We start from the raw sequence: 19,154 nt of genomic DNA, 5'->3' as shown, positions 1-19,154 counted from the left end.
ATGAATCAATGTTATTGGAATTCCAGGTGAAAGACCAACACAAAGTGGTGCACACGTGAGAAGTGGAACCAAAATCATACATGATTCCAAACCTTTTTTACAAATAAATAACTGCAAAGTGGGGTGTGCGCAATTATTCAGCCCCCTGAGTCAATACTTTGTAGAACCAGCTTTTGCTGCAGTTACAGCTGCTGTCTCTCTGCCTCAGAATGTGATGTGAAGCTTACTGGCAGGTACGCTGGTATTCGCTCGCCCTCCCAGGAGGAATAAAACAATCCCAACATCTTTGTCCAGCTCGTTTCATCCAGACATAACTGAGCTGTTTTTAACATCAGTTTGAGATCATTGTACATCTTTATTTCCTTTCCTGAGACGTAACCTCTGCTCGGGGCCTGAATGTTTTTTCCTTTCACTGAGAGTCACCTGATCAACGTCCAGCTGCCACTGAAATGCCCTGAATCTTTATCCTCCTCTTTAATACATTTCTTATGCTTTGGCTTAAAATATAGTGAAGCTCAGCAGTGCAGGTTAATAATTTATCTTTGAGCTTTGTTGTCGTAGACTGATTTAATAAAAAGACAGCATTTTTTCTGAAGTTTTTTGAGTCTTTTTCCCCACACCTGCAGCATTTCTGCTGGTTCACACAGGAGCTAGCATCTTAATCCTGAAGCAGCTCTCTCTGCACAGAGTGCTGAGTTTCTTAAACTAACTCAGGGCTGCTGAAACAGGTCAGAGGATTTTACATTTGCACAGATGATGACTTACTGCCGCAGCTCTTGCCGTCGTCCTGTAGCAGCTGTCCCTCGGGGCAGATGCAGTGATAAGAGCCTGGAGTGCTCACACACTGGTACTCACAGCCGTGCTCCACTGTGTTACACATGTTCATGTCTGACAACAAACAGACAGAAAGCACATATTACACCATAGCAGAGAGAGACACATGCAAAAAACTGTTCACCCGCAAGTAATGCACAACAACTAAAGGCTTAGTGAACAGATGTGGAAGACTTGACCTCGGGGAGGTCAACACTTATCTTTGCTGCTAGATTATGGTGAAAACCACCTCCTCATTAATCCTTCCATATGTTCACCTACACAAACCTTTTGAAGAATTGATGCTGTTCATCGAAAGGCTCGAGTAAGTAAACAGTATGTACTCGAGTATGTAAAAGGAACAAATGCACAAGATTTATAAAACAAACTAAAGCTGACCTATAAGAAACTGTTTTGTTTTCATAATCACTGAAAACTGAATTAAAATGTGATTAATCGAGCAGCCTTCACACATGGTGTCAACCTGGGAATCGACACCACGGCCATTAAGCAGCAGAGCTCCATCAGCCCGTTCCTGCCTGTTTGTTTAATGTAGAGGATGATATTACAAACTAAATGAACATGCCAGTCCTCATTAAAGTGTGCGAAATAACTTTTCTTGGATAATAAGTAGTTCCATAAGAAATGTATCTAGAATTTATATCCATCCATCAATGGAGAGCTGAACTCAGCACCTTTGGTTGGCCTAGCAGAGCGAATCAGCAGCTCAGTGACATCTTTTAGTGCCCCCCCCCCCCCCTTTTTTTTTTTTTTTACTGTTTGGAAGCAAACAGTAAAACAAACATTTTTATCGGGTGCACTATGTAATAAACACAAGCAGGGTTTTCATGTGAGATTCACTGACTTGTGCAGGTCTTCTTGTCCTTGTTGAGTTTGAATCCTTTGTTACAGTCACAGGTGAAAACGCCCGGAGCGCTGACACAGATCTGCTCACAGTCGTGCTTTCCCTCAGCACACAGGTCAATGGCTGAGTAACACACACACACACACACACACACACACACACACACACACACACACACACACACACACACACACACACACACACACACACACACACACACACACACACACACGTTATTCCCAATTTATAACGTTATAGTGAGTGAATGTGACTCTAAGTGTCTAGTTTTACTCTGCATGTGTTAAATAAAAGTGATGTTTCCAAACAGAGACCCAGATGGACTCAGTTTTCAGTCCTTATTTTAAAGGAGCTGGAAACAACAAGCATTTCATATTAACTCATAGAACGAACAGGAGAAAGAGCAGCCTTTTCTCTGACTGTAGGTGTGTTTCTGCAGGTGCGTGTACACCTGTGTGTATTTGCACGAGGGCTTGACTAACGTGTGCAGGTCTTCTCGTCCTCATTGAGCGTGTATCCTTTGTTGCAGTCGCAGGTGTAGACGCCCGGCGCGCTGATGCAGACTTGTTCACAGTCGTGCTTCCCCTCAGCGCACAGGTCAATGGCTGAACAACACATTGAGTGAAAGTGTGTAATTGTGATTAAGATTTTTTCTTAACATTTATCAGCGTCTGAGCCAAACAAATATACTTCTGACATCTGCTTTGGATTTTGTTCTCAGAGGTTTCCAGTAAGGGCTCAGATAGATGGACTAAATGCCAGATATTAATTTCTGGAAACGGTAGACGTCATGCAATAACCCCAAACTCTGAGATTACAGGATTTATTCAAATATAAGCACGCAATCCCCTTTTATTCATCTGGACTCCTTTAAATGATGTTTGAATCTTTGAATCTAATTTTTAATTGACTGTGAGTCACACTTATCTTATAAACTGTGTATTCAAAGCCGACTGCGAATTACTTAAAAATGTCTCCTTTCTGCTGTGAACTACAGTCACATTGTGTCTTATTCATGCTGTGGAGATGTGTACGGCTTCAGGAGAACAGGAAGTCTTTGCACCCACAAATGGTCTTAATTTTAAAGGTTCCTGATGAAGAGGTGCTCTGCTGCAGCTGTTGATGTTATTGTCTCTGCATCAGTCTGACACCTTACGCGAGGTCCTCAGTAAACGCTTCCTGCCTTCTTTTTTTTTTTTTTTTTTTACCAAAGAACTGGTCCCAAAGCCAAAAGGCTGACACCAGCACTCAACACTTTGGGGCTGAAAGTCAGAACGACTAATGTCAGGAAATTCAAAGAAGCAGGCCACAGATGTAGAAGTTGGCGTTATTTAAATGGGAAGAAAATGAGGACTCCATCAGCCAGTCATTGGTAATTTTCTTGTTGTAGCTCCTTTCATAACCTCTGATGTCAGTCCTTCCAAAGTTGGGCCCAAGGTCCACCAGATTTATTTTTATGTTAAAGAGCATGGAAATGCATCAAAAGCAGGAGCTGACAGCACCTCAACGATGGATTCATTCTGCAGGACGATCGGGACTTTGTCAGTGTTTTGTAACAACTTCCTGAGGAGATCCTTCAAGCTCTATTTCTTCTTTAAAACTTTAAATGGCATTTTCTCTTTGCCGTTTCATCCTTTAAGTCAGAATAACTTCAAAGCAGTTTATTAATTTTTATGTTGTTTGTAACTTTGTTCACAAAGGTGACGCATCAGTAACCTTAAAGACACACAACATGCTTCCTGACGAACATGTCGCTGTGAAGCAAGCACTCGTTTCAGGCGTCAGACAGCTCTGAACACGTCACACTTCAGACAGCTTTTTTTCTACTTTTGGATCTATGATGTCACAGAGGGGATATACCTAACACAAAGCTCTGGAGCGAACGCAGCTTGTTTCAGACAGAATATGAAGACCTGCACGGAGGTTCAGTATAAGAAGAGTTATTTTGAACCATGCAAAGCCTCAAAGATAAAGTTATGGAGGTGGAAATAAGCAGAAGAGGGTTTCTTTAACAATCACATGCTACCCCGCTGCTCATGCTAGGAATCGAATGTTTCTGCTTTCTGCCACATTGCTGCTGTAGCAGAAGTGTCCAAAAATTGGCATTCTTGTCCTTTGCATGCTCTCTGCTGTACCTGTGCTTATTTTTCCACACTGAAACACTCCTTGAATTATTCCCATATCTTGAGTAATTCTATAAAGTTTGAGTGGGGACTGAAAAAAAGCTACTGCATATTAGTCATGCTGCTTTATTCTTGCACCATCTCTCAGGTCTCGACTCAATTTTTTTTAAGGGATCATTAAAGTGTTTTTCATCATCTTGTGGTGACCTCAAAAATGATAATTTAGTATTGTGGATTTCTTCCAGCGCTCTACATAATGTCATGATTATCTAGTAACCAAATCCAGAGATACATTCGGGAAACGTTAATGTTCTGAATCATGCATTAGCGGTTGGGTCAGGCCGGTTTCAGTGTAAAGAAATCAGAGCCTCACCTCCGTCATAACAGCAGTGGACATCGTGGCTGTGTTATTAACCGGTTATGATTTTTCTTCCATGTTCGCTCTGCTTACCCTGGCAGGTCTTGCTGTCCTCCAGCAGCCTGTATCCCTCGTTACAGCGACAGCGATAGCCATTGAGCACGCTCACACACTCATGATCGCAACTGTGGTTCCCAAACGAACAGTAGTCGATCACTGAGGGGAGGAAAGCAGCGAGGCCATGAGCAGCAGAGAGGACAGCAGCCAAATGTGTGGGTTGCATTTATGTTCCCCTTGTCTCTCAGTAAGTCTCGGCTTTTACCTGCTTTGCTCTGTCCCAAATATGAACCTCATTTGTGAATGACTCTTACTGCAATAAGCTGATATACAAATACAATGAAATGATCATTTCTAACTGTATATCTCCATATGGGTTTGGTACTGCAAGGATTCATACTGTTGACAGGTGAGCCGTGAGGCAGTGATGCTATCGGTGACTGACAGGTGCTCTCCATCTCTTAGTGCATGCCACAAGCATGCAAACACTGAGCTGTAAGTGATTAGCTGAAAAGCTCGTGCTCGCTTTCTGTCCCAGAATTTCAAACCACAACTGACGTGCTGGCTCACTCGCAAAGTTTCTCATACTTAGATGAACAGTCCAGTGAAATGTCTTCTGAAACATTTGAGGCGAGAAAATCAGCAGATTGAGTCTGTGTATGTTAGATAAACAACGACGACTGTCAAAGGTTTTCAGAAGAAACACATCGTACCAGATGTTCCAATTTCCATAAACTAGCTTAAACATCAGCCTCATGCTAACTAGGAGTGTGGGACTCGATGTGCTGGCTTATGAAACACAGCATGACTAGAATGCATTGAAATTAAGGATCTAGTGTAAACATACTGTACTGTTTCAGAATTTATGCTTTCTAACTTGTGCTTTAGAGATTTTCATTTAAATGCTTCTCATAAATCAGCCTCGTGTGTGCTGACTGTGTGCAGTTAAGGTGTGTGTACATGTGCGTATGTTACTTCCTGCAGTGTGAGGAAAGTTTCAAAGCAGATCTACAAAAAGATTTAATTGTACAAACTGGAGACGGAGGAACAAAATGCAAACCCTCACTCACCAAGCAGCAGAATCAATGGCAGCAGAACACATTTAAAAGCAAAGCATAAAGGTGAACGATATGAGATGTGTGAATCTGCATGTACATTGTGTGTGTGAGACTAACTTGAGCAGGTCCTCTTGTCATTGTTCAGTTTGTATCCTTTGTTGCAGTCACAGGTGAAGGAGCCCGGCGAGCTGACGCAGAGTTGTTCACAGTTATGTTTTCTCTCAGCGCACAGATCTATGGCTAAACACACACACACACACACACACACACACACACACACACACACACACACACACACACACACACACACACACACACACACACGAATGATATTACTTTTTATAAGCACTCTCCAGTGTTTGTTTGATTTTCTGGTTCTAAAACTGACTTTTTCTTTTCTTTTATTCTGTTTTCTTGTCACACATGTGCTAAAGGACAAAGCTTCATATTTTCAAGTTTCCCCTGTAAGTCAAAAAAACTTCCTGAAAATTCTCTGTTTCAGGCAGTTTTTTTTCTACTTTTTAAGATAAGCGAAAATAATTTAAGAAGAACTTTGTTTATCCTGAGGGAAATTCTTTTGTCATACACATGCTCAGTGCTGCAAGAGAGGAACAGAGGAATAAGATATACAATAAGAATACTAGTACATAGTAATATACAGTAGGGTAGTGCAAAATATAATATCAAATAACTCTAACGAAGTAACAATATAACGTCTGGGTGCTGAGAGGACAGCATTGTTGCGAGCACAGAGGACCCGCCTTCTGCTGCTTAACCAATCAGAAAAAAGCTGACATGGTCCCAGACCTGGTGCTGCGTTTTTGTTTCTTGCTATTTTTCTTGTGAGTGTGTTTCGTTGTTTTGGTGTTATTCTGTTGATTTTAGTTTTTGATTATTAACCTGTGTTCCTCTCCCTCCTGTTTCCCATCATTACTCACTCTGTGGGGCCTGAATGTCTCTTTGTGTTTCCCTGAAACTTTTGTGAACTTTGTTCTCAGATTTTGACATTCACCCAATAAAAGAGTTATTTTTTATTGTATTGTCGGCTTATATTAGCCTTTAAGAATAAAGAGCTAAAACAGATAGTTTCAGACAGCTGTAGATCATGCTAATCTCCTCCACTAGAAGACAAAAATAAAAATACAGAGTTCAAAAGGGAAAGACAGTTGTCCTTTTGATTTTGCTGGTAGCTGTATATATTTTAGTATAGTGGGAGCAAACTGCAAATTACCTGCGCATGTCTTCCCGTCATCGTTCACAGTGTATCCGGGCAGACAGAGGCAGTGGTAGGATCCAGGAGTGCTCTCACAGATGTGCTCACAGCCGTGGTCTGACTCCAGACACAGATCCACGCCTGTGTCAGATCAGCATTCAGAAAACCAGCTTCAATATATTTAACTTACAGCTTATTATCACAAAATCAAAATCATATTCCCAACGACTTTGTGTTTTTTCTGTAGAAAGGAATTATCGGTGCCCCTGAAGGAAAACTGTGAAATGAAAAGCACTGAGAACCAAAACTAATCAAAGAAAAACACTTCATGAGAAAACATCTTCACCAGGACTCGTCTGCAGTCACGACACAATCTCTACAGCTTCATCTGCAAAGCATGATGGGATTAGTGGTTTTAGCCCTGCTGTCACCTCTTAGCTACAGGACTCTTCATTTTCACTGAGAGCTTATTTTATTTCACTGATTTACTTTTTGTATTTATTCTATCCGTCTGCATTTTGCATCTCCCACTGCAGGAGACCAGACTGTTTTTTTTAGCTGTAGTCCAGTGTTGAATAATAGCAGCATGAGGAAATATCGAGCACTTAAGGGATTTGCAGAGGTTGTTATGAAAAAGTATTAGGTTATGTGCGGTCAGAAGGATTTTGTAATTTTTTTTAACTCGAGCTAGACGTTGTGTTTTTAATTACATAAAAAATCTATGTTGGCCCAGATGAAGCCAATGTCATGAAATTTTAATCGCACAGTTTTATCTGAAGATTTTTGCTGCTCTTACATTAAGATGACTTTAAATAAAAGTGATCCAGTAATACAAAATCTTTTAGATGGAGATTTTAGAGAAACACAACTTCCAAATCCTTAAAGAGTGGAAAGTTTTTACATTCCAGTAAGATTTTGCACTCACACGAATCTTAAAACTTACTAGTTACACAACTCATCCTGACTGACTCCAGCTCAGGGTAAATGTTTTTTTTTTGCTGATTAAAAGCTGAATTTGTTTTTAAAATGAACTCATAGTTGTCATTCTTCTCAGGTACAATAACATTTTGTTTGGAAATAAAAACATAGTATGCTACATAAGTGGTAACATCTAAATATACTACAGAATATAACACAAGTGTTAGAAATAATAAGACAAATAAAAAGCACCACATATAGTAATAGCAGTTACTTGTATACTTTGTATTTCCTGTCCTGCAGTCTTACCGCAGAGCTTATCCTGGAACTGGATGCCAAACTGGTGAATGAGATCAAAGGACTCAACCAGGAAGACGTGGTCCTCAAAGGGCGGTGACGCCATGGCCCTCAGTGATGTCATATCTGCCCTGGCCACGCCCACAGCATAGATCTCAATGCCTTTTTCTCTCGCCTCAGCGGCCACCTCAGCCACGCGGTCCTGAGGACGTCCGTCTGTCACGATCACGGCCACGTTTGGAACCTGAAGCCATCGGCAGAACCAACCAGAGACAGCTGTTATTGACGTCCCCTCCATCTTTGTTTTCTTAGCCCATAAATTCAGAAACATTTTATTGTTTTAATTTTTTTATTAGATCGACAGACGGATTGGGGCTGCAGCTGCAGTAATGCGGACGCTGCACCGGTCCGTCGTGGTGAAGAGGGAGCTGAGTGTAAAAGCGAAGCTCTCAATTTACCGGTCGATCTACGTCCCTACCCTCACCTATGGCCACGAGCTGTAGGTAGTGACCGAAAGAACGAGATCGCGGATACAAGCGGCAGAAATGAGCTTCCTCCGAAGGGTGGCTGGCCTCTCCCTTAGAGATAGGGTGAGAGGTTCGGCCATCTGGGAGGTGCTCAGAGTAGAGCAGCTGCTGCTCCACATCGAAAGGAGCCAGCTGAGGTGGTTCGGGCATCTGACAAGGATGCCCCCTGGGCGCCTCCTGGGTGAGGTGTTCCGGGCATGTCCCACCGGGAGGAGGCCCCGGGGCAGACCCAGGACACGCTGGAGAGATTATATCTCTCGGCTGGCCTGGGAACGCCTTGGTATTCCCCCGGATAAGCTGGAGGAGGTGGCTGGGGAGAGGGAGGTCTGGGCCTCTTTGCTTAGGCTGCTGCCCCCGCGACCCGGCCTCGGATAAAGCGGATGAAGATGGATGGATGGATGGAATTTTTTTTATTATCCCAGCTTCATCAGGTAGAGTTTGGCCAGCCAGGGCCTCAGCTCTTGACTGCTGTCCAATCCACACTGCACTAGACCCTCACAAAGCCTCCAGCATTTCATCTACACTTTTTTTTAAATTCCTTTATGCCTTTTGTGTCCTTGGCATGTCCTCCTAGGAGGCCTAGGACACAATGGAGAGATTATATCTCTTGGCTGACTTGGGAATGCTTTGGTGTCCCCCCCAGAGGACCTGGATGAGGTTTAGACTTAGACTGCTGCCCCCATGACCCTGACAGGAATGTCTGTATGTATGCATAGTTCCACTCAAAGTTCTGCTATAACAAGCTTCTACAAAATAGGTGATGCTATTTATTTCTGTGATGATTTAAATACAGATAATTAAAAAAGAAAAGTAAAGATTTAAAATGAAAATGCCTGAAACCACCAGCACAACTAAAGGAAACGGTTACAAAATGGTTCATTGTGTATAAGACATCCAATAAGTACCTTTGGCCTGTCTCCAGCCTCTGGAGTAAAAGCTTCATTCATCATGTATCTGATGGCGAGTCCGGTCATGGTACCCTGAGCGAGGGGGATGATCTGATTGATGGCTTTCACTATGTTGCTCAGCCTGGCGTGAGTCTTCAGAGTGAACTCAGTGCGGACCTGAAAGCAGTGAAGAATTCAAAGATTAAAACATCATCTTAAGACCAGTTAGTGATGAGAAGGGTTAGCTGTCAAGATGGTAAATGGCCTGTATTTGTATAGCACTTTATTTAGTCCCTAAGGACCCCAAAGCGCTTTACACGTTCAGTCATGCACCCATTCACACACTGGTGATGGCAGCTACATTGTAGCCACCCTGGGGCGCACTGACAGAGATGAAGGACTACAACATGAAAGGAGGTCTGGGTCCTGTCTGGTTACTCTACCTGACTGGAATACTGAACAACTCCCACTCTGGTGGCATTTAGTCCAATATCCAGGGTGTTAATGATGTCAATCATAAACTTCCTCATGGTCTCAAACTCATGTGGCCTAACGCTGCGGGAGCTGTCGATGAGGAAGACTAGATCCACCGGACCAGTCTTACATTTCTGCGCAGGTTCTGGAAGAAAGAAGAAAAGCAGAATCTGTTCAAACTAGATGTTTCAACAATGGTGAAAAAAATTCAAGAAGAAGTCAGCAATCCTCCGACCTCAAAAGCTCCAAATTTAAATTTGGTGAGATCCCATAAAACATGAAACATGGGGATTTTTATTGTGTCGTTACACAAATTATTCCCCAACAAATGCTTCGTTCCTGTTTGAGTGATGTTCACCGCAGTGTCCAGCTCAGGAAGCTGCTGAGCCTTTTTTAAAATATTTTTGTAATCTGTGTTTAATGAATTTCAGTGGGACGCAGTGGACTGTTTCACTTTCAGGAGCCGGAGAAGCAAAGTGTGATTTCAACACATGAAACACAGACGTGGCCTCTGAATGATGGAGGAGACTCACAGGCCCCGAGACGGTGTCGTGTGTCGTGTGAAAGGATCAGAGCTGTTTTGGTGCTCTGAGGAAAACCTAAACAATTTTACTGTTGTGACTGATCAGTAGGATAAAAGGCTGCTTCTCTCTTACTCGACTTTCTTTTTAAATTGTGTGGATTTTACTCTCTCTCTGAAGCACGACAGCAGCAGCCTTCCTCAAACATCGGTACAGCGTTCACATTATTTACCACCTGAGCGCTGCTTCTCGGTGGCGTCAGCCGCCACAGGACACCTGTTTTTGTCTTTATATTTTTCGGACGCGCTCCCATGTTGTAACATCATCTAGGTTCAAAAACGCTGCCGTCATGAATGAAGTATGAGGTTGGCTTGTGTTTGTGGTGTGGCTTTACGAGTTGGAAAGAAACTGTTTGATTAATGCCCATCCAGAATTTCTTCAGACAAAGTGAAAGTCACAACAGACGAGACTCAGTGTCAGAATAAGCAGACGTGTGGGACAGATGGAATCCATCTTTAGGTTCAAATAGACGTCAACAGTAGCCAATTTTTAACGCCTTATAAACACGTCCACTGCATTGTCTGGTCACATAAATCAAGTCAGCTGCAGATGTAATGTATAGGTGTCAGGGATATGTCCTGAAACATTCGTGCCTTTCACAGAAGTCATAATTCACACGCTTGTATAAAGAGTCCTATTCAGTGACCTGCGGTGGCAACATTTACAGGTTATAACTTTTCTAAAAAAGTCCTCAACCCTTCTTTTTACATTTTCTATCTAAATTTGGGTCTTTGCCATTTCTTAGTCCTAATTTGGTCAATTAAATTAAACCGTGACTCCAAAAGTTAAAGATAAAAACAGTTTTGAACTCAATAGAGCCACACGCATGTCACTGTGTGTTCATAGTTAGCTAACATGATCTCAGTCATCACAAACACTTTATATTAGACATTTTAAATTTAAATTATAATGTTTTCCTCCTTTTAGAGGACACATTTACATTTAATATCAAACATGTTGAAAGCTTAAACAACAAAGACTTTAAATGGGTACGTCCCTGTGAGCCAAAAGTTCAACAAGGACACCACCAAGGATTATTTTGAACTGTTCATGCAAAGCTACCCTTAAAGTCAAAAACATCTGGCTCTGGTAAAGGTGTAATTGTTCTGTCAAATGGTTGTTTAAACCATTGTTTACAGTTATAGACTCTCTGCAATCCACTGAAAGCATCTGATTTAAAATCATAGCTTTCTTATTTAGGCTTTGGTTTGTCTTTGTGCCGTGACTCTGTGTTTCTATTGTGATCCAAACCCACTTTAGCTCCTTGTTCTTTTGATCATCTAAATGCCCATCATTAAACATTTATCTCTCATTTTTCCCGACTTCCTTTTCTTTCATTTGTTTTCTTAAAATTAAATTATGCCCTCATTTATATAACCTGTTTAGGAAGAGAAAAATCTTTATTTATTTTTTAAAAGAATTTTTCAGTAATTCTCACAGTATCTGCACACTGACCTGTTTTTGGTCTGGCTGTTGCGAGGACAGCCAGGGTCAACAGGATGAATGCGCTCAGTTGTCTCATCTTCATCCAAATGATATCGATCTAGCAGACGGGTCGCTCGCAGCTGGGCTCAGATAAATTGGAACAGGATCAAACTGTGAAGAAAAGACGAGCAAGATAGTGCCCGCTTTGAGACTCGGTCACATACTGCAATGCTGTCATAAAGCTTTAATGTCTGCAGATGGAAGAGGTTAGGATGGACAGATTAGTCTGCAAGACATCAAACTTGGACACAGGAGATCCCTCTTTCCTTCTTTCCCATGCTGACGATCCTCGAACAGGCACGAGCCTCATCAACCAGCACCGAGCACACAGACCACAGCACATACCTCGATTCTTATCTAATCCTTCAAAGTTATTTGTGTCTAATATGTGTGCCTAAACACACACAAATTAGAAATTACCTCTGGAAGACATTCCTAGATCACATCAGACACACTTAATCATTCTTGAGAGCAACTGAGGTGCTTTGTCCTTTGAGCTTTGTCCTCATTAATACCAAACCTACGATTCATGCCTGACACATCTGTATGACGACGACTGTGACAGATTTTTGAATGATGTGAATTTAATTGTGAATGGATGTCTAAATTAAAAACCACCTCCAGCTGTGTGGCTCACCATGTTACTTGTATTAGCAGCTGTTGGTCATGTAGATACGTTCTGGATTTTATTACACTATTACTGAATACATACACAACAGGAATGTGCTTTCAGGGGTTCTAATGATGAGAGAGATTATTTCTGAACCACTGCCATGATGCGTACTTGGATGGAGCTTTAAATGGAAGCAGAAGCAACAAAAAAAATCATTGGCATCTTCAGTGTTTTCATTAAGAATACAGTAACTGTCTTATACCTTATATTTTGGAACATATTCTCCACTCACACAACTGAAAAATGTTTAATCTCTTGAAGCTCATCAGAGTGATCTGTAAAGTGTTAATGATGACAATGGCAGTGAAACATTCCAGTCCTGCCCCTTCATAAAGCACTCAGCGTAACACACCTGGATGAGGTGCACAGCAGTACCTGCTAATACAAGGCTGCAGGCAGACACAGAGACCCTAATGTGTCTGCAGGCGAGCAGCAGCAGCAGCAGCAGGGGGATAATGATAAAGTCTGGGACGTGTTTATGTTTGAGGCACTGGGTCAATTCAAACAGGCAGCATGAAAGCCACCTCTCTTTCATTTAGGCCCACAGAGAGGGGTCCTTCGGGGGTTTATCGCTGTCTGACTGGCTGCCAGAGACTGCGGTCATCACTGGCTCAGATCAGAGTAATGAGTCAACAGACGTAGCCGAGCACAAAGGCTCTTTTTTCAGTTTGTGTCTCTGTTTGTCTCGTTGCCTTTCCCTCCGTCTCCTCGCCCACTTTCTCTCGTCTCTTTCACTCTCGTCCACATATTTTCACGAGCGTCTCTGCCGCGAAAGTTCAGCCAAACACTTGGAGCACATTTTTCTTGCTTTTATGTTTTCAAGGTTAGCTGGTGGTTATGTCTTTATCATTTTGTCACTGAGCTGTGCAGAGCGCATCAATCATCATAGCTTCGGCCCCTCGTATTACACAGATCTCGATTCCTTCTACCTTCAAACAAAGATTATCAAAAGCAATGTTATTTTTCTAATTACTGAAAAATATTCAGTCCATTGTTACAAGTGTGTGAATAAAATGAAGGTGGTTGTTATTGAAGTTCAGGGTGTATCAGACTACAGTCAGATTGTTCCCACTTACACAATATTAGATCCAGATCCTGACACGGTGAAATCCTAATCAGGGCCCTGGTAGTAATTTTAGTGAGCGTGACAAATGTGCACTACTCATGTCACATAGTGCAGCCTCTGCTGTGACGTGACTGAGTTCATGTAGGAAAATGTTTCAAGAAAATGTGTTTTTTATGGTTTTTATGTAAGGGGACCTATCATGATATTTTCCACCTCCACATTTCATACTTTATTAGCTTATACTAGGCCTGGGTGGCCCCAGTTTCTCTCCCTTTAAAGGCCCCAGTGCACCCGCTGCACTGGTCGCTTCACCTCCCACCAGTAATGTCACCGCACAGCCGCTTGTTTTTGTGCTCACCCCGACCTCACAGGTCACCGCTGCAGTTTTCTCCTGAACAAGAAGTAACGCCACGTCATGTGACTATATTAGAGATAACTGCTTCGTGTGACATCATACAGATCCAAGAGTAGAACAAACTGTCAGAAACTTTGTGTTTCCAGGAGTCTGAAGCCTGAACTTTGGCTCATGTGTGATTGAAGCATGTAACACTGTAACAGCGCACACCTGCCCACTTTAGGTTCCACTGAAACACCAGAGTTTAAAGATTTTTTAAGGTATGAACTGATTTCAGGGTCTGTAAGTGTGTTCAGTTTAGTTTTGATTAGTTTCAGTTATAGTTTTAGTCATATTTGCAATAATTAAGTGTAACAAAATCCCAGTTTCATCATATCAGTCATTCTCTTCTGCTCATCCTTGGGTATGTTGCTATTCCAGCTACCATACCCTGCACCCTGGACAGGTTGCCAGTCTGTCGCAGGGCTAACACGCAGAGACAGACAACTCACATTCCCACCTATGGGGAACCAATGGGTTCTTTAAAAAGAAAAGGAAAAAGGAAATGAGGGCAGATGAACAACCTTTGGTACCAGGTACCTATAAAAAGATATATCTTGGCCCCAATGAGGCTATGAACTCTTGCAGAACCAGGTGTTCCTAATTTTGGTTCAAGTGAATTACTAAACTTTTTGAAGACAATTGACTCACACAGTTGTGTAGATATCCCGGTCTCCATCCATCCATTATCCTTTTCAGGGTCGCGGGGGGCGCTGGAGCCTATCCCAGCTGTCATAGGGCGAGAGGCGGGGTACACCCTGGACAGGTCGCCAGTCTGTCGCAGGGCTGACACACAGGGACAGACAACCATTCACACTCACATTCACTCGCACATTCACACCTAGTGGCAATTTGGATTATCCAATTCACCTATCCCCACAAACTGCATGTATATCCCAGTCTCAATAAACATATTCGCCAACGCTTCGTCTCGCTTGTGATGTTCCTGCGAACTGACCAACCAGTAGCCATCAGGTCGCCGATTGAAGCACTGCATTAATGTTTTTTGTGGAGTTGTCTCTGGATGCATCACGCTGCCTTGCCTGGAGTTAGCTTCTGTTTCTGGGGATGAGGGTTGGGCGTGCTCCCTGACCTTCAAGGTAAGCTAGATTACCAATCAAAGCAATCCCAAATTAGACTCTGGCACTTTCTCCCGACTTTTGCTGACACGATTTTGCGCGTGGACGAAGCAGCAACACAGACGACTCGACTAACGTACTGCCACCTGCTGGCATAGTGAGACACAGCAAGAAAAAAACCTGGAAACCACCTCATTTTCACGCTAGACTATTGTATGACACGCACACATCAGTGAAAACTAAACACATTTTTGCTATAAATTCAGTTAATTTTAGTTTTGTGAGCACTCATTACAGTTTTAGTTAGTTTTCCTTTTTTGGCAAAGTCTCGTTTTTATTTTTATTTCCATTAACGAAAATGTTTTTTCACTTCAAGTTTTCATTATTTCGTTAGTTTTCGTTATCAATAATAACCTTGCTAGGGAAGGCGTGTGTGTGTGTGTGTGTGTGTGTGTGTGTGTGTGTGTGTGTGTGTGTGTGGTACAGCTTTCTGTACCCACAGGGCAGCAACCAGCCCCCCACCTCCCCTTTTCCTGTCTCCCCCACTAAACAACAATCCACTGGATCCTGCCGCCGCTCAGCGTGTGCGCTGCAGACACACACACGTATCACAGCTCTGCCTCAGCCCGGGTCACAGAGCAGCATATGTTCTATAATTATCCACAAAGAGAATCTTTCAGCTCAGAGCCAATATTTTCTCGTTAAACATTTCATTGACGGGTTGGTGGTGACGGCTGCCGCTCGCTGTGGCTGCGAGGCTGCTAACAGTGTGAGTCTTACTTCGAGCTCCTGTTTCCTTCCATTAGCACAGTAAACAAACTTAGATGGTCTGCTCGCCAACCACTCTTGGAAATATATTCACTACAGTATCTTAACTGTCCACTGTGATATCAGTTTTATGAACAGCACATTATATTGTGCAACTGCAGCATGACAGTATAATGTATTTGAATGGGCTTCCTAATTTTAAAGAAAATGTGCTTTAAATACAAAATCACATTTAGAAAGGCAGCTAGATGCTTGTGAGGAGCAGTTTGATGCCACATACTGGAGAGTAAATCAACCGTGCAGTTTACTCAGCTACTTGTAACAAGGCAGTCAGAGAGCAGAGATATTGTTGATGTTGGCGTGAAGGTGACTTTACCACGAGAGATGAAACACAAACTGTTTCTTTAAAGTTCTTTTCGAGCTCAGGCAGCAAAAATGAACCTCTGGATTTATCCACGTGTCATTTTTAAAGCTGATATTTAAGAGGGTAAAAGGTCAAACTCATAAATGTCATAATACGACCATCAGCTGTGTTTAAGGACAGTCCATCTCCAAATCATCTGCACTATTTAAGTTTGGGTTTCTCTGGTTTGGAGATTTCAGCGGAGAGGATGTTTGCGTTGTCTTGAATCTGATGGAACCAAATGGCATTCATGGTTAAGACTCCATCAACACATTTAAAAGACACTTTCAAAAAAGCAGGATCCCATTACAACCCTTGTTACATGTTTTTCATGTAACTATTTTCTTTCTGCGGTCTACATCCATCAGTGAAAAGACTCAAACAGCTAAAACTAAAGCTCAGCTGCATCGATCCTGTTACATACAAACACATTCAATTTCATACTTCCTGTTTAGTTTATGAAAAAGTAACATTATTGTTGCTTTCAGTGAGTTTTGTAAATTGATCAGTAAATCCATAATGAGTCATATCATCATCAGATGAAAGCTGTGGAATATAATTTCTAATTGTCTGTGATTGTAGTGATGTAACCTCCACTACACCAGTAAACACTAAAGTAAAAGTACTTACATAATTTTTACTATTACTGTCTAAAGAATCAGTTTTATGTCAGAGGCTCCATTTCCACATTTTTGCAGATTTCTTAGCTTCCCATCAGCTCGTCTGAATGGACACGTTTGTGCTGTTACCGAACAAAGTCAGAGCACAGACGATCACAGACACACTTAGACAACAGCACATTATCAGGCCTGGGTTTCCTGTTAGTGCTGCTCCCTCTGGGAGAAGAACATGTTGATGCATTTTCCTGCTTTCCCTGCACTCTTCCCTGATGTCAACTCACACTGAAGGCAGTGGACAGAAGGAACTCTCACCGGGCATGGGCATTGCTTCAGCACCTGCAGAGCACATTTACAGGACGTTTAAGCTGCATTAGGCCTGATGGTGATCAGAATTATCACGTTACTGAAGGAAAGATTTGTAACAAATTGATTATTGGCTAAACTGATTATTTTCTGAATTAATCCATTTTTTGATTATATGACTAATCTTTTAACTGAGAAGCAGTTTCTTTTTGGCTGTTGTTTATCTGCCTTAATTAAAACTCATCTCCAGTTTTTTTAACCCAAATAAAGTGACTTGTGGCCATGTCCGTGCGCACACAGAGCCAAGAAAGAATGAGCAGGATCCCAGCACATTTCAGTCAAAACATTGAATATGTTTCAGCTTGTTTTGGATCCATTCTTCTCCATCTGTCCCTCGCTGCTCAAAAGAGGTTGACAAATGTGACTCCAAACTGTTTATCTGGCATCTCACATCACCAACCAACACAAAGCCCTTTCACAGGATTTTTACAAAGCTGGCAGTTTCAGCATTGGTCAGAGCTGGCAGTAAATCACAGGAGCTGTAGCATGTGTTTTTGGTCCGGTGACTGCTGACAGATGGAAAGCACAGGCATCTTGTTGACTCCTGTTGTTTGTTTTTGTCAGGCTTTAATGTTCTTTGCAGATGTTATTGCTGATTGTGAAACACAGAGACACTGCACGAAACGTCAGGCTCACACATGAAGGTATTTACATGTAAACATGAATTTCTACAACTCTGAGGGTACAAACCCAAAACACAGATTTGCTTGTTCATCCTGTTATAATCAAGGTAGGTCAACAAATTGGAAATAAGTTGGAATTTTTATTTAAAGATCAATAGCACTAAAATCTGTGTGAGAATATGAAGTCAGTACATGGTAAGCTTTGCATGAAAGACTCGCTCTCTAAAGGCTGACGTTTCACGGTGGGGGTAGGATTATGTCAGGGAGCTGCTCTGAGCTCCTTTTTATTTGCAGTGGTGATGGACGGCCTGACAGATGAGGTCAGGCAGGATGCTCTGTGGATGATGATGTTTGCAGATGACACGGTGATTTGTAGTGAGAGTAGGGAGCAGGTGGGGGAGAGCCTGGAGAGGTGGAGGTATGTGCTGGAGAGAGGAGAATCATAAAGCTAAAGGCTTGAAAAATGAAAAGTTTTCTGGATTTCTTCTGTTCTCAGTTTCCTTAGAAATCTGCTGCTAAATGCTCACTCATTAGCAGAGGGTGTTTTCCTCGTGTTATGAAGGTAACACAGTATCTTGTACTGCCAGCAGGACTGATTTACAGATTGTAAATAACAGCCCTTCTCAATGACTAACTTGCATGTTCCTCAAATAAACTGAAGCAATGTTACCTTGAAAATTGCTCATTATTGTGCCTTTGTTTCTAGAAAGAGCTTCTGAGGGGGTTTACCTTTTTTATGGGACTGTTTTTAATGTTTGGTGTTTTTTTATGACTAAAAACCTTCTTCCCCACATGTTAAAGTATAAAAAAAGAGTGAAGAATGAAGCTATTTGCATTTTTGGCTAACTGAATGAATTAATGAAAACCTGATGTTAGATAAATGTAGAAAAAAAATCAGCCTGCAAGTACCTGCAGTGTTTGCTGAAGAGGAAGGTGTGTATGAGAAATCTGCAGTTTGGTAACAGGTGATTATCTCCTTATCCACACACACACACACACACACACACACACACACACACACACACACACACACACACACACACACACACACACACACACACACACACACACACACACACACACACACACACACAGCATGGCCTGATAACAGGTCCGGGATGAAGTGCAAACATGAACACGCGCAGATACACCAGAGCCCCTCTTACTGAAGCGTGACTGTAAGGTGTAGTAGAAGCTCTGCTCTGGTCTGACTGATCATTGGACTGATTGCTGGACATTTTAACTACGCTGCAGTCGTGATGGGCAGAAACTGATGTATAGAACAGATTTTTTTCTAACTTTAGGCCAGAATACAAACAACAACAGGAGCATCTAAACCAGAAAGCTGCAGGACAACAGTTTGACTTCAGGTCAGCTAACAGTAAGACCATAACGTGATGTTATTACGTGCTGTTTTTTAGCCGATGCTGAAGTTCTCATGGTTTGTTTTTCACCCTGTAAGTTCTTCAAAGCCACGTATGTTGTCGCCCG

General features: G+C 42.1%; 1 protein-coding gene across 4 annotated transcripts in view; it reads right to left on the bottom strand.

Annotated features, from left to right (window-relative positions):
* The window catches only part of matn4 (matrilin 4), a 30,140-nt gene that overhangs the window by 4,948 nt on the left and 6,038 nt on the right, over window positions 1-19,154 (bottom strand). Inside the window, exons 2-11 of one of the 4 annotated variants that reach the window (XM_026166654.1) lie at window positions 11,645-11,785; window positions 9,578-9,753; window positions 9,153-9,311; window positions 7,733-7,964; window positions 6,524-6,646; window positions 5,410-5,532; window positions 4,271-4,393; window positions 2,179-2,301; window positions 1,679-1,801; window positions 766-888 (exon numbers count right to left, since the gene is read on the bottom strand). In XM_026166654.1, the coding sequence (XP_026022439.1) occupies window positions 766-888; window positions 1,679-1,801; window positions 2,179-2,301; window positions 4,271-4,393; window positions 5,410-5,532; window positions 6,524-6,646; window positions 7,733-7,964; window positions 9,153-9,311; window positions 9,578-9,753; window positions 11,645-11,717 (1,378 nt within the window). In that variant the 5' untranslated portion in view covers window positions 11,718-11,785. The remainder of the gene's footprint in view (window positions 1-765; window positions 889-1,678; window positions 1,802-2,178; window positions 2,302-4,270; window positions 4,394-5,409; window positions 5,533-6,523; window positions 6,647-7,732; window positions 7,965-9,152; window positions 9,312-9,577; window positions 9,754-11,644; window positions 11,786-19,154) is intronic. The other 3 variants (XM_026166657.1, XM_026166655.1, XM_026166658.1) reach the window with 3 other exon arrangements.

The sequence above is a fragment of the Astatotilapia calliptera genome, chromosome 5, assembly GCF_900246225.1.
Source record: "Astatotilapia calliptera chromosome 5, fAstCal1.2, whole genome shotgun sequence".
Lineage (NCBI taxonomy): Eukaryota > Metazoa > Chordata > Actinopteri > Cichliformes > Cichlidae > Astatotilapia > Astatotilapia calliptera.
The sequence above is the reverse complement of the archived record's forward strand: the minus strand, read 5'-3'. Positions and strand labels throughout refer to the sequence as shown.